This window comes from Trichomycterus rosablanca, chromosome 17 (genome assembly GCF_030014385.1).
Source record: "Trichomycterus rosablanca isolate fTriRos1 chromosome 17, fTriRos1.hap1, whole genome shotgun sequence".
In the NCBI taxonomy this organism is placed as follows: Eukaryota; Metazoa; Chordata; class Actinopteri; order Siluriformes; family Trichomycteridae; genus Trichomycterus; species Trichomycterus rosablanca.
In genome coordinates, this window is record NC_086004.1 from 9,666,121 (window position 1) to 9,693,395 (window position 27,275).

At 38.6% G+C, this 27,275-nt stretch overlaps 2 protein-coding genes across 6 annotated transcripts in view; one reads left to right on the top strand and one right to left on the bottom strand.

Moving 5' to 3' along the window:
• Positions 1–1,908: 1,908 nt before the first annotated feature.
• Positions 1,909–9,325, bottom strand: dkk3a (dickkopf WNT signaling pathway inhibitor 3a). Its single transcript, XM_063013183.1, has 8 exons — positions 9,080–9,325; positions 7,858–7,983; positions 7,598–7,678; positions 5,946–6,005; positions 4,970–5,062; positions 3,252–3,396; positions 2,814–2,970; positions 1,909–2,459 (listed from the first exon to the last, which is right to left on the bottom strand). Exons 1-8 carry the CDS (start codon positions 9,269–9,271, stop codon positions 2,372–2,374), a joined length of 942 nt encoding a protein of 313 aa, XP_062869253.1. The 5' UTR covers positions 9,272–9,325; the 3' UTR covers positions 1,909–2,371.
• Positions 9,326–12,895: 3,570 nt separating this feature from the next.
• The window catches only part of mical2a (microtubule associated monooxygenase, calponin and LIM domain containing 2a), a 52,955-nt gene continuing 38,575 nt past the window's right edge, over positions 12,896–27,275 (top strand). For all 5 annotated transcript variants that reach the window (XM_063013325.1, XM_063013324.1, XM_063013326.1 and 2 more), the window contains exons 1-2: positions 12,896–12,983; positions 25,717–26,101. In XM_063013325.1, the coding sequence (XP_062869395.1) occupies positions 25,841–26,101 (261 nt within the window). In that variant the 5' untranslated portion in view covers positions 12,896–12,983; positions 25,717–25,840. The remainder of the gene's footprint in view (positions 12,984–25,716; positions 26,102–27,275) is intronic.

The following is a 27,275-nucleotide window of genomic DNA, read 5'->3' on the forward strand; positions in this document are numbered from 1 at the left end:
TAATAATGTTTTGATTTAGAATTGAAAGTGTAGTATTTTCAATGCATTTGCATTTATGGAAATAAAAGTTATTATAATGATTTTGTGCTTTATTCGGTTTTTTGAAATCACTGCTATTTTTTTGAACACTACTGTATATATATGGGCTATATTTGGCATCCTACGAAGTACAGTAAAGTGATTTTTGCTTTTGGATTTTTGATGTTCTTTTGATCTTTAGCAACATCAAATCCAGGCAATAAAAAAAATCTTCTGTGGTTTAATACTGATTGATTTTTTTAACAATTTCTTGCTAAAAGCTGACAACCGTTCCACTGTAGTTTTGGTACATGTTTATCTTGGGCTAATGGTGGACAGAATGTTGAGGAAGAAGTAAGTAATCATTGCACAATTCCACATGAAATGTTTTATAATTCATCTCTAGAAAAATGAATGCACAAACGCAAATGTTTTTCAGATTTTTTTATTGTCTATTGCACGGTTGCGCTTTAGTAGCATTGAGACAAAATATTGAGTTTCTGCATTTGAAAATGCAAATAACTCTTCATCAAGGGTGTCTGGATTTAATGTAATTAGCTGATAAGGTAAACTAGATGTATGAAATCAGGTGGGAGAGAAATACACTATTTCATTATATAGTATTTAGATTTTAACCTCATACACCTAATAATTCCATTTAGCAGTAAAGACAATATTAGGTCAGTGGATGATGAGCTGCTCCAGTCCAGTATTATATATCCTAATTCCAGACTGCATTTTATTGAGGTGTTAATATATTTTATAGCTTGCTAGCTTGCACACTTACAAAACTATTTAAAGGCTATGTTTACAGCATATGTTTGTCATAAATCCCCTTTATTTCTCCCAAACAGCTGGGACTATGACCTATCATGCGTCCCCTGCAACACACATGCGGCCGGCGGCTGCACCATTTTAACTCCCAGTGGCAGAGTCTCACAAAAAGGAGAGTAAAGATAGACAAGCTTTAAACTCGGCGAATACCCCACCACTAGTGCAGGTGGCTCAACCAGGCAGCGGTCGCAGTTGTACAGTGGCAATGAAGCCCAGTCCCTGTTTAACCCCCATTGCATATTAGGTTTATTAGCAAAATAGCACAAAACATTTCATCTGTTCGAAATGAACCAAATAGGAACAATTTAAATAGCTCAACAACTAATACAACAACTGTTTTTTCCAAATTCAACACATAATCCTGGTCTTAAAATTATTCGACCCCTTCATGACAAGCGTCTTTAGTTCTTAGTAGGGCACAAACATGATCCTCATGGGCAATGGCCCCAGCAATTATTAAAAGTGGCTTTTTGTGTTATATTAGTTGTAATGAGCTGTTTAAATTATTATTGCTTAGCTAAATGTTTGGGAATTTTGCTAAAAAATCTAATTTGCAATAGGGGGTTGAGTCATTTTGATTGCAACTGTAGGACACATCACAGTGATGTACTGCTGTTTCGTTAATCCTATGTGGACAAGTGTATAACAATGACATTTAAAATTTTGGCATTTAGCAGACTCTTATCCAAAGCAACTTACAGTCTAAGCAATTGAGGGTTAAAGGCCTTGCTCAAGGGCCCAACAGTTGCAATCTGACAGTGGTGGGGTTTGAACCAGCGACCTTCTGCTTATTAGTCCAATACTTAACCACTAGGCTACAACTGCCCAATGACTATATTCATATTACAATGTATTCAAATACCAAATATAGTATTTATAACATTTATAGCTATGTTATATTTAAATCTAATCCCAAAGCTGCTTTAATATGATTGTTCCAATATGATGATTCTTTAGATCTGTTGAGGTAAATATAACGAATTCAGAACTGACTGTTTAGACAGCGATTTAGACATTGATACTGAATTTCAGTGCCAGGTATAAAAATGGCCCAGATCAGAATTAAAAAAAGGGAGAACTTGTCATTTTCGTTGTTCACTTTGTCATGGATTAGACAACTATGTGGAAAGTTAGGGTAGCAACAGATTTGTGCCATTTAAAACACAACTGATCGAGATGCTAGTCAGACTAAGGTCACCTATTTCTTGCCTGTTTACACTTTAGTTATATAGGCCAATGTATATACTGTACATCCAACATATCTATAGAATACTGAATTCTGTTTCCAGTTCTTTTGATAAACTTTACTACAGAACTACAATAACTGGTCATGTTCACAGCTGAGTAAATAAAGCATAAAGCACAATATGAAGACCAGATTGCAGGTAGGCTCAGACGTTATTTATAGTTCTTGCACAGCTGACTCCTAATCAAGTACTTAAGTTTAGTAGAAACTGCAAAGCTCATTGTTGTCCAGCTAGAAGCGATGTTTTAACTTCGGACGGGTTTACACCCAGGTTTAGACGATGAAGTCGATCTCGGAGTACATGGTGTCTGTCAGTTCTTCCTCACTGGAGGTTTGGCCCTTCAAACACAATGAGCTGCCACTAGAGAAAAAACAGCAGGAGTCACTCTCCAAGAATCAGCACTGCATACTTTTAGACTAACATTTATTTATTAATTGTTAGTAACCATTTTACCCCCTTTGACGGACGCTGCTGTGACTGCATGGAACAAGCAGTTTTTAATTGACTACCAGGGCAACTTAAAAACTGTGTGCATAAGACTTGATTTGGCTTGATTGAAAAATCGACACTTCAATTAGCAGCAACAAATGGCACATGGATGCAGTTAGTAATTTCACTGAGCCTGAACTGGTTTTTTTTTTCAGTAAAATAGTCTATTTTAAACAGGCTCTGCCTTTAGTAGCATGTTTCATGCCACCCCTAAAAGAGTCTTACCTGACATGTTGACACTTTAGGTCTCCAGCACAGGGACAGTATTCATGTGGTCCATTAGTGTAAATATCCAATGAAAGCAGCTTTTGCAGGTGGCTTCCAGTGATGATGCAGCGCTCGTGTTCTTTTGGCTTAGATTGGCAAACTGGCAAAAGCAGAGCTGAGATGAGAGGGTTAATGAGAGATTTGTAACACAGGTCATAATAATGACAAATATTTATTAGTCAATATAAATGTTACATTGTATATAATATTACAAATAAATGTTTATTTATTTTTTAACATTGATTACATGGCTAACAAAATGAACACCTGTTCATGTTAATAATTCTCAAAGAATGTGGACGCCCCTCTGGTACAGTTAAATTACTACATTGCCGTACTATAGTCTAGGTAGTGATTTTAATACCAACCCTCTGGGTAGATTGCTTGCTTTAGTACCTTTGTGGAAGGCGCAGCACAGGTCAGGGGTGCAGTTGCTTTGTTTCTGGCAAATGGTGCCTTCTTCTCCTTTGGTAACATTCTTCTTGCACTGACCAAACACACACAGCTGATCGTCGCAGCACTCTTCATCCTTGCTGCAGGTCTAAGATATAAAGGCAACATGAGTAAAAAGGACTATACGCTATTAAGAGATGAAAATTAGGAAGGTCTATAAAGATCCATAAGTTTCTGGATAGTCACTGAACTGCAGTGAGAGCATTATTGCAGTGTGAGCACCATTAGAAAAGCCAAACCCAACCACATAGTTCAATGCACAGTGCACTGAATTTTCAAGCAGATTGGTGAGTACAGTGACTAATATAAAACACATTAACAAAATAAAGACTGGCCAAGCTGCCCATCGACAGGCCGCTATAAGAAATCCTGGCTCCTTGCAGAAAAAGAGCACATTGTGCACACATTGCAACAACACCACTAACACTGTCCCTGTACTGGAGACCTGAAGTGTCAACATGTCGGGTAAGACTCTTCTAGGGATGGCATGAAACGTGCTACTGAAGGCAGAGCCTGTATAAAATAGACTATTTTACTTGTGAAAAAACAGTTCAGGCTCAATGGATTTACTAACTGTATCCATGTGCCATTTGTTGTTGCTAATTGAAGTGTCGATTTTCCAATCAAGCCAAATCAAGGCTTATACAGCAGGTTTGAAGTTGCCCAGGTAGTCAATTAAAAACTGCTTGTTCCATGTAGTCATGGCAGCATCCGTCAAAGGGGCAATGGGGGTAAAATGGTTACTAACAATTAGTAAATATATGTTATATAAATGGAGCTGATAAAATGCACAGTGAGTGTAGAAACAAGGAGGTGGTTTTAATGTTATGGCTGATCAATGTATATCTTCTTGCATCTTAAGAGACGATGACTGATTGATACATACACTCCAAACACACACACACAACAACCATGATTGGCCAGTCTTTCAAAATGTCTTTAAGATCTCAGCAACAACTTTAGAAAGTCCTAAAAGATTTAAAAAACAGATCTAGGTTCCAGGTGGCTTCTAGTGATAATATATCATTCATGTTTTTTAGCTTAGAGTGGCAAACTGGCAAAAGCAGAGCTGAGAGGCTTAATTAATCATTGGTGCCACAAGTCATAATGATATAATCTCACTATGTGGCACAAATTGTTAACTTCTGGACTAATTAAATTTAAAAGCAGCATAATTTACAAGATTTGCTAATGTAATTTTTTCCCAGAGACCTCACATAAGATGCAAACACACATGCATCACCAGCCTAGCCAAAGCTTTCTGATAAGCCCCCAGTTTCTTTGAAGGTTGGCCTAACAGGATTCAGCCTGGCTGTCACTGGCACATCAGTATTCTAGTGCTGTCTTCTGTCCTTTACTGTTGCCTTCTTTTTTTATTATGTTAGGCCAGACTAACAGAGCAGGTGCTCAGACACAGCATAAAGAGAGGAAACTGGCTCATGTTGCAGAAGCACCTGTGCTTGTGCTGCATTGCAGATACAGTACAGACTTCATTACATCATGTTGATGGAGAGCAGGAGGGTGAGGGCTCCCGCATGTGAGAGCATTTCATGTTTATATTATATAAATAATATTTATATTATACTGATCCACAACACACTGTGTATACAATGCAGTTTTCTATACAATAAAGGAAAACTCAGGGTAGTAAATGAGATTACCACATTAGACTGCTTGCAGGGCATGCATTCAGAGTGCTGTGCCTCATAAAGACAGTACAATCCCTTCTCGCAGTCCTCATCAATCAGACATGCCTGAAAGACAAGAAAGGGGGAACGGACACTTGAAACAAAAATATGATAAAGATAGGATGTTCTTATTAAACAAAAGAAACTAGATTACTAGTCCTGCTTATGCAGCTTTGATGACTTGCTTGCTGAACATAAATCTGGCTCCAAACCTAACTTACATGTCTTTAGATTGTGGCAGGAAACCAGGGCTCCCACACAGACACTGGGAGAACATGCAAACTTCACACAGAAGGGACACAGACTGTCCCACCTGGGAATCAAATCCAGGACCTTCTTTTTTTTCTATTTTATTTATGCATTTTCTCCCAATTTAGCGTAGTCAATCCGTCTTCTGCTTCCAGGGGGTCCCTGATTGTAGTCTAGGTGGGTATATTGCTGCTCAGCCCTCAGTGGAACCCTTTTTCACCCGTGCATTCTGCACAGACGCCTCTCTATCTGCTAATCAGGGTCCTTACACAGCATTTGAAGACCCCACCCACATAGTCCGGTCATCCCGCCCTAGCAGAAATGTGTCTGCTGCAGGCACTGCCAATTATCCCAGCTAGATGGCGCCCAGCCCACCGGTGGCAACGCCGAGTTTCGTACAGAGGAGTTCAGAATCTCGGCGCTGGTATGCTAGCGAAATATCCTGCTGTGCCACATGGGCACCTAAATCCACGACCTTCTTGATGTGAGGCGACAGTGCTTCCCACCGAGCTACAGTGCTGCTCGATTAGAAAATTTAAACCCAACAACCCTGTACTACCTGTCAAGTAGGTACAGTCACAAGTGGTATTAAACACAGAGGCTGTTTTGCTGCTGTACTGTGCAGAATCAGTAATGTGATTTACCTGGAAAATTTTATATGGGCAGATCTAACATTTTACGTGCTGGAAAAGATACTCACATGAACAGTCTCATTTTCCTTGCTGCCAGGTTGGATCTCTTCAGATGCATCGTGTGCAATCTGAAGCAGAAACACACAAACACTACATGTTCAAAAGGACATAACTACAAGTATTCAGTCTTATTTTCTTTGCTACCAGCCTCTTCAGGTGCGTAGGTTAAAATCTACAAAATATAAATAAGTATTTGTCCCTAAGTGTGTAGTTACCCCATTTAAATGATGTTTCTGCTCATTTAGACACCCAGTGGTTAACAGGTATATACAATTAAGCAGACAGTCATGTAATATGATAAAACACTGGAAGTAAAAGGGGTCACATTGAGGAGCGTGTTTACCTTTAACATGGCACGGTTATAAGATGCCATGTTTCCAACGGGTTTGCTGAAATTTAATCGATGCCCTGCTGGGATTGCTCCAGTCTACTGTAAGTGCTTATATTGTAAAGTTAATAAGCCAGCAAACAGCAATGGCTCAGCCACAAAGCATAAAAACACACTGTTCATAAAAAAGCCTGGCAAGTGCTAAAACACACAGAGCATCACTCACTAATGAGTTCCAGACTCCCTCTGAAAGCAACATCAGCACAATAACTATTTCTTGGGAGATTTATAGATTTCATGGTTTTCATGCAAGATGCACACAAATCAAAGTTTAGCATATTCAGTGATAAGACTCAGCTAAAGTGGTAGGCGCCCAGGTGGCGCAGCGGGATATTCCGCTTGCACACCCAGCACCGAGTTTCTGAACTCCTCGGTTCGATACACCGGTCGGCTAGGCGCCATCTAGCGGGCATAATTGGCAGTGCCTGCAGCAGATACTAATTGGCCACCGTATCTGCAGGGTGGAGGCCGGACCATGTGTGTGTGGGTGGGTGGGTGGGTCTTCATGCACTGTGTAAGGACCCTGATTGACGGAAGAGACGCCTGTGCAGAATGCATGGGCGAGAAGAGGAGGGCTGTTCACGTGTCGGAAGAGGCGTGTACAGCGACGTGCTCTCCTCGGATGCAATCTGGTATCTCTCAGCAGCGGAAGACAAAATTGAGGGCGCTAAATCGGGAGGAAAATGGGGGAGAAAATGCATTAAAAAAAGACTTAGCTAAAGTGATATAAAGCACACTACAGTTGGACTCTATATGTTCTGGAGTAATTAATTAATTATTCTGGCAGTCTAAAGGAAAATGGGTTTGACATGCCAGGAAACACTACCTGCTTGAATGCACACAACAAAAGTTTGTTGGTGGAAATATTATGGTATATGTTTTTTTATGGTTTGTACTTGATTCCAATAAATGAAAATGTATTAAAAGTACAATGACACCATTGCTTTTAACTTGGCTGCAACAATTTGGGGAAGTCCCTTTTTGGTTTAGCATGACAGTAACACAATGCAAAAAGTAAGGTCCATAAAAATGTACACTTGGTGTAACCTAGGCCTTTTCACACAAAAGCAATGGCTTACCTCCAATGGTAAAGTCAAAGTTTCTAAAAAAAATATAGTAAATAAAGTACAGAAAAACCAACACATTTTTTAAAATGCCACAAACCCTTAACCCTTGACTTCAACTGTGCTGTATTTAAAAATGTGCACTGTTTTGTGTGAAATATCCACACATCTGTGTGCACACTTATTTGGAAGAACCTTAATTACTCACATTGTTAGTCACATTTTCCTTGCTGCCAACTTGGTCGGGGGTTCTGGTGGCTTGAATCTCTGTGGGTGCATTGTCTGAAGACTGAAAGAAAAAAACATTCTTCACTCATAATTCTGTAATGTGTTCAATAATACACTGTAACATGGCAGTTGTTCTCTTGTCCTGATCTTTAGATTACCTGTACTGCACAGGAAGCAGAAGGGTACAGGAATAGAAACTGTCATGTCACAAGCTGCAAAGTGACCTCTATGCCAGCCTACCTTATTGATCTCCTCTACTGCAGGGACAGATTGCTTTCCAGAGATGCTCTCCAAGCTGCTTTCATTGCTGTAATTTGAGGTCGCATTATTGATGGACTGGCTGGATTTTGCACTCTCATTGTCCATCTGTAAAGTATTTCAAAAGAGTAACCTTCATCAGCACGACTTGTATAGTGACGGAGGACAAATGAAAAGAAAAATGATTAGTGATATAGTTTAATTATGTTCACTTAAATCATTCTACACTATTTGGCAAATATTGGACATTCCAAGCCAAAACCATGGGCTTTATTGTGCATGTGGTTTTTTTGGGTTTAAAAAAAACATTTTAGGTCAGGCACTACTGTTTTAATGTCATTTTATTGCAGGCCACTGGGATATTGTAGGGTGTTGGAGGGAATCTGATGCTCAGAGTAACCTAACACAAACACAGAGAACATTTTCCATTCCATTCCATTTTCCATTTTCATTTGTCTGGAGTTTTGGATAAAATAATCATTAAATTATTTAAAAACAGCTGCAGAAATCATTGAAATTTCAAAACATGACATACATGTAATAAAAAATAAACAACAATAAAAAAACATAATGTTTGATTAGTACTTCTATTCATAAGTAAAATGCATTTTTTTCTTGTGACAAAAATGTATCTTTTTATATATGTATAGCGCATTAAAACATTTATGAATTTGTTTTAAGGGTTTGAGTGTAAAGCCTTCTACATACAATTTATGCCCAAAAATATGTGGACACCCCATTTTAATTCATGAGTTTAGGTGTTTCAGCCACACCCATTGCTAACAGGTGTATAAAATCAGTTATAACTTTATATAGGTTTATAAAATCAATTCTAACTTTCATGTTCTATCATGACTGTGTCCGTGTGCACAAAACAAGCTCCATAAACACAGAACTTTAGTAGCCTGCACAGAACCCTGACTCATCCCCAGTGCATGCTTTTGGAATAAACTGGAATGTTGATTGGGCACAGGTTCCCACAGACACTATCCAAAATGTTTTATAAATCTTTTCCAAAAGAGAAGAGGCTTTTACAGCTGCAATACTACAAGGAAAGGAGCAACTTTACATTTGGTTTTAAAATAGGATTTGTCATGGACAGGTGTCCACATACTTTTGGTTATAAAAATCTCAAGCACGTCTTTGCTTTCGATTATTAGGTTATTTTAGTCAGTAAGAGATTGTAACAGAATGTGGTTGGTACCTGATGCTCTGGATCCTCCAGCTGTATATCCTCCTGTCTCTTCTCCTCATTAAACATGTCGCTCAGCACAGATGGTGTCTGCTCCAAACTCGGTTCAGTGGTGGTTTTCAGGTCCACGGTGACCGGAGTCGCGGTGTCCGGGAGGAGTGCATGAACGGTAAATAAACAGAATGACAATGTGAAAAGCAGCATCTTTTCTGGGTTGCTCAGTGTTGATGAGGAGAAGCTGGTCGGACAGGAGCACAATGCTGGATGCGCCAATAGAGACTCTGTGCCAATACAGCAGTGAAGCTGAGATGAACAGGCGTGATACAGATACAGAAGAGTTGCGCAGCCTGGTCCATCCCTCTCATGACACAAATACCTAAATTCACCACCTTAAACACGACACACCACCCTGAAAGTCTCGATAGGTGGCGTGCTGTTTTAAAATTCTAAATTGGGGACTTTATAGCATGTATTTCTAGAATCAAACATATGTGTGTTTTATGCCAATGCTTTTGGTACCACACAATTGTGTATCTACCACCATACAGCTGCAAACAGTACGTTTTAACCAATTTATGGCTGAACTGCTGTAACTATGGATGTTTCAACTTTACAAGTGGCAGGACAGTCCCTATCCTGTTCTAGGAGGACTGTGCAAAATGCTAGGTCCATATTTTTTATGTGGAGGAACGTGGCTTGCACTGAGCCCTAACACCATCTTTACTAAACACTTTTGTGATGATTCGAAAAACCGACTGCAAACCAGGCCTTCTCATCCAACATCGGTGCTTGCCTCACAAATGCTCTCTTGCTGATTTGTCACAAATTCCCACTAGCACAGTCCAAACTCCTGTGAAAAGCTTTTTCTTTTTTTTTCTTTTTTTTTTTTTAGAAAAGTGTGAGCATTTATAGCCAGAGGTGGGTCAAGTTTATAGTAATTCTTATAGTTTTGGAATGAGATATCTAACAAGCTCTTATACAGGTAATGGTCAGGTGTTTCCTTGTTTTGGTAACCTGACAGAAAACTTTTCCACAATGTTATTTTCACTTAGTAATTATATTTATTAAAATTCATTCAAACTAAATTATGCATATTAACTAACAACAAGTGTGTAATTGACAATAAGTCCAATTATAAATAATAATAGTGTAATAGTAATTCAAATAAACATCTCCAGGAACTGTTTACGCACTCATCACTTTAACCTGTCTATAAGCTCATCCAATTTGCACTACTGTTTATAATTGCACTGGTCATACCCACAGACTTTAATCTGCATTATGTCACTTTTCTGTCTTGGTTGTTAATATCGGGGCCTATATTTGTCATATTTTACACGTTTTAGTGTGTTTATTCAATTCTTATATTTTTCATATATTTTATGTTTAGTGTTTATTGTTGCACCATGGGTCTGAGAGTAACGTGATTTCAATCCTCTGTATGTCGTGTACATGTTGCAGTATTGACAATAAAGCAGACTTTGACTTTGACATTTTTTACTTTAAATTCCTAGTGGACTGTGCGCTGTATTTGTCTTTTCTAATTTTTTAATAACACTTAACATTTAACTGTGTTATTTTCTCCCAAATGTAACATGAAACTCATGTGTTTAAAGCAGATTTAGCTTTTTCCCTAGTTTACAAAGTCTTACTGCTTTTATTCTAGATATATCTGTATTTTATTGAACAGTATTTCATTTTAAAATACTTAGTACAAAACTATGAGATTTATTTCTATTACTTGCGTATATACAAGTAACTAACTTTTACTTGATTTTATGAAGAGATTTTATTAGAAAGGTATTACTATCAAGTACCTATTACCTGTGTATTAATGTTGGGTGATTCATTCAACACTGTGTCATCATAGGTTCAGTTGTCTTTATCAGGTTTGGTTTTGAGTAAAAATAGCCGCTCAGGTGGCGCAGCGGTAAAAACACACGCTGCAACCAGAGCTGGGATCTCGAATACATCGTATTGAATCTCAGCTCTGCCTTGCCGGCTGAGGCTGAGTGGCCACATGAACAACGACTGGCCTGTTGTCCAGATGGGCAGGACTAAGCCGGATAGGGGTCTCTCTCTCTCTCTCTGTCAGACTGGTGCAACTACGACCTCTGCTGGCTGATTGATGGCGCCAACACAGAGATGAGGAAAGAGTGCTCTTAGGGTGTGTCTCTCCATACACAACGCTAGATGGCACAACACTCGTCAATGTGTGGGTGATAAGATGCATACGGCTTGCTGCCCACGTGTCGGAGGGGGCGTGGGTTAGCTTCGATCTCCTCGGTCAGAGCAGGGATCGGCATAGACGGAGAGGAAGCATGATGCAGTTGGGCAATTGGATGCGCTAAAGGGGGAGAAAAAGGGGAAAAAATGCATTGAAAAAAATTTATATATTCCCCACAACTGGTATTACATTGAACTTACATTACAAAATTATAAAACATATTTGCTGGTGATTATTAAAATTGCATTGACATAACTTATGTCTACCACTAGATGGCGCCATATCCGTAAGTCACATTTCTATACTAGGAGAATAGGCATTGTAACCACTGTATTGGGAAAGCTTTTATGTTTTTATTCTATTTTTATTTTATGTGCCTTTTTTAAATGTTATATTTTACTAAAATTATTTCTTTTTGTATATTTATATAAATGTCTTTTCAATGATTTGGCAATGCTGTAACCACTACAAGTCATGCTAATAAAGCTCTTTGAATTGAATTGAATTATGTATAGGGCAGTCTTAACAGAAAATTGCTGTGAGTTTTACAAAGCTTTACAGGTCTGCCATGTAGGAACATTTTCTCTCTGAAGAGATCAAGTTTGGTGCTCAGGTGGCTGGATGAGGTGCCATGTAATAAAGAAGTACTTAAGAATTATGTGAATACAAAAGACTGACAATAAAATATCCATCAGTTGGAAATCAATGAACACAGTGACTGAAGCAAGATTAAAACACTATTTATAAAACGGATAGTTCCGGTCCTAAAATCTGATTGGCTGAGCCGCGTTCGAAGCCGTTGTAAAATCCCCGATAAACGCACACCTATGACCACCTCACATCATTCCATATTAATACGCCACTGAATAGAAAAAATTAATGTTATTTTCGCCCTCATGTTGCCTAGCAACACTGTTAATCGAACTATTTTGCGTCGCGGAAGAATGCTTTATTGTAAATTTATACACAATAAATACATTTATGAATTAAACATTGTTGTATTTATTATATTTTATGTTGACCGCCGATTTATAAAAGCAATAAGCCACTCGAGACCGTGCATTACTGTTATGATTTTAGCACGGGGAAAGAAGTTTTAAAACGTCATCCCCGTGCTAAAATCACAGTAATGCACGGCCTCTCGTGGCTTATTGCTTTATTAAATCTTTACAGTAAATTATGGACGGCAGATTGTGAAGTGCATTTCCACCTGTAGTCCTATGTTCCACCACAAACCGTGCCTGACTTTTATAAAACCATTTAGATAAAGTCGTTCTGTAGTAAAGTTTGATCCGACTTCTTACTGTTACCAAAAAATTAAAATAGTGGCAACCGTTGCTTATGTTTCGCCCACGAGCCTGTTGTGTTAGCTTTCGGCTGACACGGTTTTGTTCTATTTCTACAGCTAATGTATAGCACATTTAAAATATTTAAAAAGACAAAAAAAGAAAATGGTGTAATGTGTGTAATAATTTGCATAAAGAAATACATTAGTCTGAAGAATTTGCACATACACGTTGCACTTCGCTCGCGCCCGCCTTCGATCTGCGCTCGAGGGGCGGCGGTTACGCGCGTGTCCGCGTGGAGAGTTCACTCGTTACAAACGCACTTTGCTCACACCGTCTCTGATACCGACCGAGTCACCAATGTTGACGGAAATACTGTTCTCACACAAGAACAAACTATAAAGTAAGTAGCTCTTCATTCATGTTTTCTGTATTTATTGTGATTTATTAACTATATCATGACAAGTGTTACTTCATTCGGAGTGACAGACTGAGGTAAAGTGATGGAATTCCGTACAGTGCCTCGAGCTCCAGTTTTCTGTAGCTGATGTGAAATTTAAATTTTGTTATTGTTGTTAAATTTTAAAACCAAATACTTCCACAATGTGAATTTTTTTTTTCGCTGTTCTTCACTCAAACGGAAACTTGGTACTTTTTGCTTGTGAATAAATTAAAAATAGTGTATGAGCTGTGTAAACAGCAGTATGGGAGATATGAGACGTTTACAATTGAGGTAAACCGGCTTAATGTTAGCATTAACAGTGTTCCATACATAAACCGTAAACATAGACTTTTATTTGTAATTCGACTGTTAAAATTCTGTACACTAGGACGTAAAATATAGATTTATAATAGAGTTATAATAGAGACTTATTCAGCCTTAATTATTGTGATATTAGCTCAGACTTTCCAATGGTTTGTGCGGAATACTGTGACTTTTTTGTCTTTACTTTAACGTTACAGTATTTCAGTGAAGGAAAAAAACTTAATACTTATAGTAGTTTTATTGTTAAATTAACCAACTTAGTTTTTTTTATTTACAGTAAGGCGAAATGAGTATTAAACCACTTTCCACATAAGAGACTTTTTTGACTTATTATGTGTTATTATTTGGACCTTATATAAAATATATACATAACATTTGATTTTATTTGCTACAAATAAATACAAAATGTATATATACACTGATCAGCCATAACATTAAAACCACCTCCTTGTTTTTACACTCACTGTCCATTTTATCAGCTTCATTTGCCATATAGAAGCACTTTGTAGTTCTACAATTACTGACTGTAGTCCATCTGTTTCTCTGCATGCTTTGTTGGCCCCCTTTCATGCTGTTCTTCAATGGTCAGGACCACCACAGAGCAGGTATTATTTAGGTGGTGGATCATTCTCAGCACTGCAGTGACACTGACATGGTGGTGGTGTGTTAGTGTGTGTTGTGCTGGTATGAGTGGATAAGACACAGCAGCGCTGCTGGAGTTTTTAAACACCTCACTTTCACTGCTGGACTGAGATTAGTCCACCAACCAAAACTGCCAACAGTGCCCCGTGGGCAGGGTCCTGTGACCACTGATGAAGGTCTCAAAGATGACCAACTCAAACAGCAGCAATAGATGAGCGATCGTCTCTGACTTTACATCTACGAGGTGGACCAACTAGGTAGGAGTGTCTAATAGAGTGGACAGTGAGTGGACACGGTATTTAAAAATACAGCTTAGTGCCTTAGCAAGCACTGCAAGCTTAAATGACCAATCATCCCTAGACATGTGCTCCAGAGCAATTGTTCACAACTTCCTCTCTGAGTAATGATGAGAAAGGAGAGAAGTATGTATCAGGGAGATATTGGAGCACTGAATCTCATTTGCTTCTATTGGCACATTAATCAGAAGTGGCTGTTGCAGCAACAAGGAGGTGATTCTCTACCCAGTGTTTCCTTCATCTGACATGACTAATTGTGTCAAGTGAGCTAGTGCATTACACTGCAATTATACATTGCAATGCCATCTGAGCACCCAGTTTATTAAAATCTTGACTTTCCAACATAAACAGCTTAGCAAGCAAAAAAATGAATCATACTGTTGATTTACATTTCTGGCATTTGGCAGAGGCTTTTTTTTATCCAAAGCGACTTACATTACTGTGACAGTATATTGTCTAAGCAATTGAGGGTAAAGGACCTTGATCAAGGGCCCAACAGTGGCAACCTGGCAGTGGTGGGGTTGAACCAGTAACTTTTTGATTACTAGTCCAGTACCTTAATCACTAAGCTACAACTGCCTGTCATAATCTGTTGATGATGTTACTCAAAGGGTAGTAGAGAGATTTTTAAAGTGAGCTGTTTCCCCTTTTGTGGAAGCAAATTTCCATGCATTTGCATGGACCTACTCACATGAAAAGCTTAAAGTCAAAGAAAGTGATGTATGTGTCCCTTAAATTGAAATTTCTATTCAGAAAGACGAAGCAGCCTTATTAACCCCATGTTAGGGAATTATGTCATGTTAACATTATTGCTAAAACCGCCAACATTAATAAAGTAAGTAATAATTTCATCGGTAATAAAAGTAATCGGTTACATCTATACCATGGACGATAAATACTTTCATGCGATGTTGGTGCACAGACGGACCAAAATAAAGACAAGCTTTGGTGGCAGCATTTATGTTTTCCCACTTTGTATGTTTGTTGAGAGTTAGTTGGCAATATGTTGTTTCCATACCTTTGCACCCCATCGTATAAGGTTGGCATATATAGGGTGTCCCAAAATTCACGCAAGAAGTAATTTTGATAGAGAACACAGGTTTTTAATTAAAAATGGTAAATTTTTAATTGATTCATAAAGTATACAGTATAGGGTTATGTATGGAATAGCTTTTGTCGAAATGAAGTTAAATCACTATTCTGACTATATTTTGTACGAAAATTGCGAACTGTAGCTGCCAAACCTTCATTATTTTTAAAATATTGCTCAACAATGAAAATGCGTTGTTCTTTCGTGAAGCGCTCCATTTTTAATAACCCTGAACTGTGAGCTGTCTTTTTTTTCGTTGGCAACACTTTACCGCACAAATGGCGCCAAATTCAAATATTGCGTGAATTTTGGGACACCCTTTACTTGCAATTAGAAAAGATCTGAGAATATGAGTAAAGTGTCACAAAAAAGTAATGTTTGCTCTTGTTGACAATACTTCTCATTTCTGAGTTCCCTCAAAAGGGAAGACACTATTCTGTTCCGGCATGACTGTCTCCCAGTTTATAACGCCTAGTCTATAAATACATGGTTTGACTCTGACCTTAACCGCACTAAACACTTTTGAGATTAATTGGGACACCAATTGGCAGCCAGGCCTAGTCTAATATCAGTGCCTGACCTGACAAGCTCTTCACTTACCATCAACTGGGCACACATTTCCACAGACACACTTGTGAAGTGCCTTCTCATAAGAGTGGAGGTTATAATAGCCCCAAACAGAGGGCTGACTCCATATTAATGCCTGTGGTTTTAAAAAGAGAACATCCAACAAGGTCATGATCAGGTGTCCACATACCTTTGACCATGAATTGTAGCTCCATCACTCTTTCACACTCTTTCATGTATCAGATCACTTAAAACTCTTCATCACTGTCATTAGCTGAGAGTGGGCTGCAAGCCTTTATTACCTAAGGGCTGTAATCAAAGTCTTTCTTCAATTATAGTTTATGTTGGTCTTTATTTACACTTACATTTTTTGTTCATAAAACTGTAGGAGTGGCCCAGCAGTGCTATAGGCCGGGCGGGCTTCTACATACAGACACACGCTGTATGGACAAAGCTTAAAATTTTGTTTTTTAGCCACAACAATTGCTAACAGGTGTAATAAATCAATGATATAAAGGAAACTATATTCTTCCAACTTTGCAGCAACATTTTAAGGAAGGCCCTTTCCTGTTCCATTGTGACTGTGCCCTTATGCACACAGAAAATCTTATAAAAACATAAAGAAAAGCTCAGTTCAAAGCTGTGGTTCTCAAACTTTTTCTGTAGTGCCCCGCTTTTGTAGATACAATTATTTTTAGTTCCCCCACTCCAACATACAATTACACATCTTTTGCTTTCATCTCCATTGGAATTTTATTTTGTAACCCATACAAAACTTTGACTTCTTATTAAATAAAACAAAATAAAGTGACAAATCACCTTTACAGTAGAATTGTTACAAGTGAGAAGTGTTACAAGTTATGTATCTTAATGTATCTTAACTTTTTCCAGTTTGGTCTCTGGTACTATAGATTTGCATCAGTCACTGATGGTTAAACGCTGCCACCTCAGGGTTCAATACATTCTGCTCATTTTTTAGAGCTTAGTGTTTCTACTGACAAGAATTTCTGTTCAGCAGTGCTACCTTGTTGATACAAGCACTACTGTATTATCATTAGGAATGATTTTTGGCAGCAGATTAAACTCTATACATATCTATGCTGTGTGTCAACTGGGTAGCCAGCAGTACTTTATTATTACAGAGGTTTACTTTTATAGCCTGAATCTTTTGACTCTAGCTGTCAAGCTGACTAATTCAAAGTCTTGGGAAATAGTTACTGTTTATTCCTTATTTGGCTCTTTACAAAAATGCAGTCAAATCTATACTTTTTTAAATGGGAGTTTACATTTGTTTGTGGAATTAAGGAAGATGGCCAGCCAGAAGCTGACCTGTGAGCTTTTACATATTTGGAATTTTCTGTTTATTTTACAAGAGTAGATTATACTTTGCTTCAGTTAATCAATTGTGACAATATTGTTCAGATTAAAGAACTCTTTCAAAAAGTCTTGTGGGTAGTGACAGACAAATCAGTAGCTCTGGCACTTTAGACAAGCAGATTTTGTGTCAATCCCAGCCTGTATTATTTCACTTAATTAGCATGAGACAGAGACTAACATTAGCATGAGACAGAGCAAGCAGATTCGAAGGTTTACATTCTTGGTGGACTTGGTAATGAGTTCATAATTTGTCTTACCCTGCATGTAATCAGGTTTTTACTTTTCCATATGCAGTAAGCTTTCTTATGCATCTCTGAATTTCCAAATTTTAGATTGGGTCAACTTTTGAGCAAAAAACAGACACAACTCCCAGCATTCCATCCTGTAATTAGTGGTTAAACCATACTTTGATTTAAACCTATGGCTTGTGAAGAAAACAAACCCATAATATTTTTCAGCCAGCGTTATTAAATTTAGCTGCCTGGCACACGTTACAGAAGGTGTCATTATAGCAGCAAAGCACTGAGCTCATCCTTACCTGACTAAAGTTGACACACCATTTAGACTCCCAAAAGCAAATGATTTCAAGTTTATAAATGCAGAAGACATTTCAGCCTAGAAGTTTATTAGATGGGATCCATGAACTTTCCATTTTCTCAGTTGCACCACTTCCTTCTCAAACCTAGACTGTGGAAGTGACTGTGTTTCCTGGCAATCAGCTTGGCAAAAAAGTCAGGAAAAGGAAGCTGATGGTCAGAAGGGATTTGCATGACAAAGTAAATTACCTGCTTGGATTATAAAAGAAGAAGAATAAACCAAATTTAAGGAAATTAGGGTTTTGGCATTTTGTAAATATAAACAAATTTAAAATTTAATGCTTGCAATACATTTGAAAAAGTTGGAAAAGGTGTATAGAATATTCATGGGTCATGGCTAACCACTTTGTCACCCTTCAGGAATGTTGCGTATAATTAAGGTTTTTCACCATCTAACATACATAATATTGTGAGGATTCAGGATTCAGGTAATCTCGACAAATCTCAGTCTATGTAGGATGTGTGTCCACTGTTAAATATGTGTGACTTAAGTCCTATCGTATATAGTGCACCATTAAGGGAAGAATCAGACAAGGCCAACCATGGACTGTCACGGTTGGCCGCACACCTGGGTCAGCTTTCTCTAATGAACTTTGTCTCTTGGATGCTCAGTCCGTCTCTTTAATTCCACAGAGACTAAATGATTACTCCAAGAAACTTACACAACACTTATTATTCTCAGTTCACAAAATGTTAAACAGTGTCATTGAAAAGGTGATGTAACACAGTGGTAAACATGCCTCTGTTCCAATTTTAAATGTGTTGCAGACATAATATTCTAAGTTTGCTTATGATTATGAAGAAGGGAAAATGCTGGGAATTTTCTCTTTGTACTTGTGTTAAGTAAAGGTTTAATAGAATTACAAATCACAGTTTTTGCTTTTATTGCATTTTACAAAATGTCCCAGCATTTCCAGAAATAGGGTTTTGTAATTAGTGTAAAACCTTTAAAGTCTCTGTGCTGTAAGTGTTTTCCCATGGTTTAACATTGAATGTTTGGTTGATAGTATTTGTGCAAAGAATATTGTATCATGTTTGTTTATCTCATGAGTCATGTACTTTTCACATAAAATGTGAGATGTAATAATTGTTAGCATCTTATCTCCTTTGTCATTCTAATCTCCTTTGTCAATCCAGAACAGTGCAAATGCCAGTGTTTGCAAGGCAGAGTTCACTGACAGGAATAAAGGGGTACTTTACAAAATAGAAGTACAGCCTTTGGCCCATTCTTAATAATAAACTGTACATCTTGAGCTTTACAACCTGAAATTCAGGTTTGCCAAAACTGTTAAATTGAAGATCAGTGCTCCAAGAGCCTTGGACTTTTGAGAATTAAAATATACAGTGTATCACAAAAGTGAGTACACCCCTCACATTTCTGCAAATATTTCATTATATCTTTTCATGGGACAACACTATAGACATGAAACTTGGATATAACTTAGAGTAGTCAGTGTACAACTTGTATAGCAGTGTAGATTTACTGTCTTCTGAAAATAACTCAACACACAGCCATTAATGTCTAAATGGCTGGCAACATAAGTGAGTACACCCCACAGTGAACATGTCCAAATTGTGCCCAAAGTGTCAATATTTTGTGTGACCACCATTATTATCCAGCACTGCCTTAACCCTCCTGGGCATGGAATTCACCAGAGCTGCACAGGTTGCTACTGGAATCCTCTTCCACTCCTCCATGATGACATCACGGAGCTGGTGGATGTTAGACACCTTGAACTCCTCCACCTTCCACTTGAAGATGCGCCACAGGTGCTCAATTGGGTTTAGTCCATCACCTTTACCTTCAGCTTCCTCAGCAAGGCAGTTGTCATCTTGGAGGTTGTGTTTGGGGTCATTATCCTGTTTGAAAACTGCTATGAGGCCCAGTTTTCGAAGGGAGGGGATCATGCTCTGTTTCAGAATGTCACAGTACATGTTGGAATTCATGTTTCCCTCAATGAACTGCAGCTCCCCAGTGCCAGCAACACTCATGCAGCCCAAGACCATGATGCTACCACCACCATGCTTGACTGTAGGCAAGATACAGTTGTCTTGGTACTTCTCACCAGGGCGCCGCCACACATGCTGGACACCATCTGAGCCAAACAAGTTTATCTTGGTCTCGTCAGACCACAGGGCATTCCAGTAATCCATGTTCTTGGACTGCTTGTCTTCAGCAAACTGTTTGCGGGCTTTCTTGTGCGTCAGCTTCCTTCTGGGATGACGACCATGCAGACCGAGTTGATGCAGTGTGCGGCGTATGGTCTGAGCACTGACAGGCTGACCTCCCACGTCTTCAACCTCTGCAGCAATGCTGGCAGCACTCATGTGTCTATTTTTTAAAGCCAACCTCTGGATATGACGCCGAACACGTGGACTCAACTTCTTTGGTCGACCCTGGCGAAGCCTGTTCCGAGTGGAACCTGTCCTGGAAAACCGCTGTATGACCTTGGCCACCATGCTGTAGCTCAGTTTCAGGGTGTTAGCAATCTTCTTATAGCCCAGGCCATCTTTGTGGAGAGCAACAATTCTATTTCTCACATCCTCAGAGAGTTCTTTGCCATGAGGTGCCATGTTGAATATCCAGTGGCCAGTATGAGAGAATTGTACCCAAAACACCAAATTTAACAGCCCTGCTCCCCATTTACACCTGGGACCTTGACACATGACACCAGGGAGGGACAACGACACATTTGGGCACAATTTGGACATGTTCACTGTGGGGTGTACTCACTTATGTTGCCAGCTATTTAGACATTAATGGCTGTGTGTTGAGTTATTTTCAGAAGACAGTAAATCTACACTGCTATACAAGCTGTACACTGACTACTCTAAGTTATATCCAAGTTTCATGTCTATAGTGTTGTCCCATGAAAAGATATAATGAAATATTTGCAGAAATGTGAGGGGTGTACTCACTTTTGTGATACACTGTAAGTGTGAGTAAACTGTCACAGTATTTTCTACATCTGGACAAATCAATTATTGAAGGAATCTAAAGCTTGCCTTTAACCACAAAGTCTCTAGCATTTCAAGAAGGATTAAAAAACTTATCTAGCACCAAAATAAGCTTCTTCATTAGCATATTAGTTTATTATTAACATATTGTTTGTTCATTCTCTGTAGGTGCATTGTTACATTGTTACAACTTTGTTATTTGTATGTATTTGTATGCTTTCGTAATTAGGGGTTGCCACAGTGGATCTTTCTTTTCCGCATACCTGATTTGACACGGATAATCACCAGATGTCCTTCCTGATGCAACTCTCCTAATTGTTCTCAATGCTTGGGACTAGCACTGAGAGCTCACTTACAAGTGCACCTACCAATAGCTAGGCTGTTTGGCCACCCCCCTTCCCCAGTAATAGACACCCGACCGGCCAGTAGCACCTTTGTGATTTGAATAGCGAATCTCAGTGGTAGCGGGCTAGCACCACTGTGCCACCCGATCGACCCTATTATGTAATAATTGTGACAGGTCTATTAAGGCTGTTGAATTGTCATTCAGTATTCCAGTTGTTATTATTTTTCACCATTATATGCACATTTACTTTTATAAATGGCCCATTTGGACCTACCATGAATGCTACGTCAAACCCTGCAGTGCTGTTCTACTTAAGTGTCTTCTCATAAATCTGGACTCTTGGTAAGGAGTGTGTGCTCTGTGCACTGGACCTGTCAGGCAGGCTCTCTCAGACAGTACGCAGCTGCTTCTAAGCTCTCACTTTTGTGTGAATTAATGATTTTTCTCTTCGAAGACATATAGTTCTCTTGGCCCTTTCAGATAACACATCTCTTGTTTCCTTTTGTTTTGGCAACAGCTCAAGGTGAACTGTCCAGTTTTCACTGAGATTTTGGGACACTGAGAAAATGTTTTTAGAAACCAAAATGTCATTTTTTTACAACAGATGTGGGGAGTTTGGGGTTCTTTTCTGGTTTTCTACCTAGCTCCTAGTAATAATTATATTAACTGTCAGCACTGCCTGTGCCAGCCCCAGACAGCAGCTTTCTCTTGCAGACCTCTATTACCAGAGATACCAAAATACCTTCACAGCAAAACTGCATGTTGATAATTTCTATAAATGTATCAGCTGCCCAGAAAATCTCATGCAGCCACAAATAACAGGTGTTGAAACAAACAACCTTCTCTCTTCTCCCACCCCAAACATAAATGAATAATCCACTTAATTTGCCAACTTTGAATAGTATCTACTGTGCTATGAAAAAAGCTAAGCAAATTTGTCATGGCTTTCTGTATTGAAGCCTTATCATTTAGAAAACTTGAAGAGACAATTGATGTCTTTTAGTTACACAAAAGTTTGTGTAGCTGTTGTTTTAGGCTTCCCACACAGCAAGTGAGTGTCTATTCATTTGACTTTGATGTCGCCCTGGCTTGGACTCTGCGTCAGGTACATTTTTCACATCCTTAGAATTCCTGTGCACTGATGAAAATAAATAATGTTGGCTTCAGTATCAAACACTGTGCAGAGCAGGAGTGCCTGCACTTACTTTTTTAATTCATATTCTATTTTAACCAAGAACCTAACTCAAATCTTAACAGTAAATGGATCCTAAATACTTTTAACACTTCTTTATAAAATAGCTAGTTAGTGAGAGGTCCAATGTTTGATCTGTAAAGTGTATTCACAGAGCAGAAGAATTGGATCAATGCTTTTAAAGCTAGCCCAGCTCATTTTCCTCCCTGTATAAATAAGTGTTATCAAAGCCATTCTTTGCTCTGCAGCCAATTCTTTCTCTTTGATGTTGATTCTTTTGTGTATTTGAGCTGTGTATGTGTGTGTGTGTGTGTGTGTTTTACTTCTGTCCTGTGGGTTGCTGCTGTCTGCCCACATGGCCCCTTCCATTCCGTCAGATGGTGAAATCATGGTGTTTAAGCCAACAGAATGCTGCCTCAGCTCAAAGGGCAAACTGTGAGAACGGCATGTGCTACCTTTTCATTAACCCATAAGTTCTGGCTTTGCAGATGTATTTAATGGCTATTTTTTCAGCCATGAAGACAGGAGTGTGAACCCTGTAGATTAACATTTATATTAAGACATTTAATTCAAACAACAGAGTAGGGATAAATATCATCATAGAAATATCATCAAAACAACCACCTAGATTTTTTATTTTATTTTAATTTGGTTACTCTTGCTTTTTATTTTTTATTTATTTTAATTTGGTTACTCTTGCTTTGAACACAACAGTGATGAACTGATTATATTGGTTGAATATGTGTTACAAGCTGGGTAAAATCATAGGCATAAGCTACAAGTGTCACTTTGAATGCAGTTAAACATAGATCATGTACCCACTGAACATACTAGGAGTGGGCAAAAGTCAAAAATGAATAATTTGTCTACAATTTAAATAACTAATAGACATATTGGTCTACAGAGTGTACAGCGCAACCTATGGGTTACAGTAATAAACCGTGTTAATTATAATAATAGTAATGATAACAATAATACTAAAATACCTTAAACAATTGAAAAATCTCAGTAGTGCACATTACATTTTTGCAGTCAGGTTCGGCCTGTGGAAATATGTTTAGCTCACTTCCCCTGAGTTGTACATTTTTACTCAATGCAAACAGCAACCTCTGTTAAACCTGTCATCCAGTTGACATTAGCACATTAAATAATAACAATAACACACAGCGCACTAGACAGAAGATCAGGCTCTGAATTCCAACCAGTAAGTGTAGGGGATGGGTGTGTTCTGGTGGTAAGCCATGTCAGGCATCTGTGTATTGGAATCCAGTATAAACGTAAGCTCTTAAAACCCACGCCACACGAGCTGGCATGTCCCCTGCACATGTGCCATTAGTTCAGCCCACTAGAATTAGCAGTATATGGCTCCAGTCTGTAGACCACATTATACTTCAGGTGTCCTACAGTAACATTAAGATACTATGACCCGAGGACTGTAGTGCAAAATAGCACATGGGTTAAACGGTAACCAGAAACACTTTTCAGTACTACGACCTGGTATTATTCAAAATGCTTTGTTGTGTAATAGACTTAATTATGTTATGTCTATACTTTAGTGAAATTGCATGCTGTAATTTCATTTCGTTGGGCAGAACAAGACAGTAAACTCATAGTAAATGGTAACACACCCTGCCAATGTGTATTTTTAGTTTAAACCTTTTTTAGATTTCAAAGCCTTTTTATTTCCCAAAGATAATATATACAGCTAAATGCATAAATGCGGTTTATTTAATCTACGGCCTAATTTTTCTGTAGACTACTATTCAGTTAGATTTGTAACACATTGGTATTCAGTACAGAATCGTAATGGAAACTGCTAACCATGAACAGGTTGCGTGGTGGTTCAGCTGGTAGAGTGTGTGTGCCAGAGCAACATGAGTCTTGAGGACCTGGGTTCAACCCTCATCTCTTAAGGTCTACTGTTTCGTTTCACCTTCTAGAACTTGCAAGAGGTAAATTGGCTGATTCTGATTGCCCCTACATGTAAGTGAGGGATGTAATGTATGAGCGTATGTTATCTTGCAGTATGTTGACATCCTGTCCAGGGTGTATTCTAGTTTTGCTCCTAGTGTTTTCGGTTGACACCTGAACAGGATAAAGCAGTTGTGAAAATTAATAAATGAACAGATGATTGAAGAACCATAAGCGTATCTAAATCATACAGGTAAACCGTTTTGTGATAGAGTGGCTCTAGGCTTCTGACACACCTTGATCCTTTTGAGGATAAACCCTTTAGTGTATATAAATTAATGAATAAATACATGATTAAGTTACTTTCACTGCAGCTTTTGTGTCATTATGAGGTTGAGGGCTGAGTTACCCATGATTGTGTATGTGATAGCAGCAAAGTGTCCTGCAAGCTTATGATGTCTGCAGTGTTTTGTCTTTTGAACATGTTTACTCTAGCTTACCAAAAAAAACTAAGGAGATTCTGTTTCAAAGTTTTCACATACTTTGATGTCATATGATATGCTTACTTCCTTTTTGATATTAAAATAGGAGATATGTGATAGGGTTATGGGTTTTTGATACGGTTTAGGCACATGTTGTTCAAATTTTTTGTATCTCTCGCTTACACTTCACACACTTACACACTCCCTGCAGAATGCTCATTTATCAAACTGCAGTATTTCAAACCCTGTCACCTCCCCTTAGCTTATGTATATATTATCTTTGGGAAATAAAGAGGCTTTGAAATCTTAAAAAGGTTTGAACTAAAAATACACATTGGCAGGGTGTGTTACCAGAGCTCCCTGTATGAGGACTCCCTGTATGTCCAAAAATGTACCCCATCCTGTTCTCATGCAGCAGAGAAAGCCACAAACCAAACAGTTTTTTTAAACTCAGGGTCAGCACAAAGAAGAGCATAGCCTCTCCTTTTAGTTGCTGTCTCCAATAAAGTAGAAAGTGATCTGATGGACTGAACATGTCTGCACTGATAGTACTGTTTACACTGTCAGACACTGATACTAGATCCAAAATAATCAAAGAATCACCAACTTTCTTGTCCTCTGCTTGCTTTGTTTGTGTACCTTCAACCCCTTCTGTTTACAGGAATTCTAGTTTACAGGTTTTGTCCTGTTTTTTTCTTGTTTGGTAAATTCAGTAGCCAATTAGCACTTTTAACAAGTTAAAGAGGATCAGAGGACCCTGAGAAAACACTCACATATAGAAAGCAAACATGTTTCTTAAATAGCATAAAAAGCTCTGTAATACCAAAGCGTTAAAAACATTTCACTATTTGTTCTAAATATTTACAAAAAAGTAAGTGAAATCACTTTTTCTTCTTTTCTCCAAATAACCTAGGGTCCTGGGGTGTGGGCCTACATCCTCCCCATCTGAGGAGAAACCAGAGAAAAAGAGAAGCCACAAAGAGAGAGAGAGAGAGAGAGATAATCACTCCAGGGTCTTCACTCCCACAGAGAAATAGATGGGAGAGATGGACGATGAAAAGAGCCAGGCAGGGAGGATGTTTGAGAACTTTGTCCAGGCATCCACCTGTAAAAGCACCCTGCAGGCCTTTAATATCATGTGCACTTATCTGGAGCTGGATCCTCAGGAGCATAGCTCCTTCTACAGCAGCTTAAAAAGCAAGCTAACCTGCTGGAAGTCCAAAGCCCTGTGGAGCAAACTGGACAAGCGAGCAAGTCACAAGGAGTATAAGAGAGGCAAAGCCTGTGAAGGCACCAAGGTAAGTCAGCAAAGAGAGTGTTCACATGTACAAAATAATAGGATAATTGAAAGACATATCTGGTTTATAGATTCTAAAGTAATAGGAAAAATGAGTTGACTTGGTGCTTGGTCAGGGTCAAAGTGGGCCCAATTTCCCTGGGAAACACTGGGCACAAGCAGGAATACTCTCAAATACATTTAGGAATAGCTCGCTAATCCATTGCATGATGGCATGATGAGATTTCTTAAAAAGTAATATTGGCTCTACTGCTATTTACATGAGCACCTGAATAATTTAACTTGTAACATTTGATCATGATTAGACTTTAATGCCCTTGTGTTTCTCACAAGTGAAACATGACTTGTAGCACTAAAAATATGGTGATGTGATTTGTTTTTATTTTTTTTATTTCACATTATGTTTTACTGCCTCACTGTGATTAGAAAATATCGGGTTCAAGGCAGTCAATCACAGGGCAATGTACACTCACAAATGAGCGGCACGGTGGTCCTGGGTTCGATCCCCAGGTGGGGCGGTCCGGGTCCTTTCTGTGTGGAGTTTGCATGTTCTCCCCGTGTCCGTGTGGGTTTCCTCCGGGTGCTCCGGTGTCCTCCCACCGTCCAAAGACATGCAAGTGCGGTGAATTGGAGACACTAAATTGGCCAAGACTGTGTTTGACATTGAACTTGTGAACTGATGAACCTTGTGTAATGAGTAACTACCATTCCTGTCATGAATGTAACCAAAGTGTGAAACATGACGTTAAAATTCTATTAAACAAACAAACAAACACTCACAAATTTACACACTTACTCACTCAAACCTAGGGCCAATTTAGAGCGTTCAGTCCACTTTCTGAAACCCAGATTACAAGGACCCACTTAGCTGAGTGTTGAGGAAAGTTAGCAGACGGTCTTGCGTACTATAGGCATGAAAATTGCACCATATTCCTGACTCTGGCACGAAGTAATGGGATGAGTAATGTAGTATTACATCATTTGATGAATTCTGTTAGCACTGGATGTGGTTTGTTCTACAAACACTGTGTGATTCATAGCCTGTTATTTAGTCTGTAAAAATATATCTTACAAATAAAACTAATCTATAAAACTAAGGGCAGTGATAGCTCAGTGGTACTGGACTAGTAATAAAAAGGTTGCCAGTTCAAGCCCCACCACTGCCAAGATGCCAC

Bases quoted from the DNA above. Each gene is read 5' to 3' on its own strand.
- dkk3a (XM_063013183.1), bottom strand. From the start codon at position 9,271: ATGCTGCTTTTCACATTGTCATTCTGTTTATTTACCGTTCATGCACTC. The intron at 5,063-5,945 runs GTGAGTATCTTT...CTTGTCTTTCAG, and splicing joins AGGAAAATGAGACTGTTCAT to GCATGTCTGATTGATGAGGA. The intron at 3,397-4,969 runs GTAATCTCATTT...TTTATATCTTAG, and splicing joins CCTGCAAGCAGTCTAATGTG to ACCTGCAGCAAGGATGAAGA.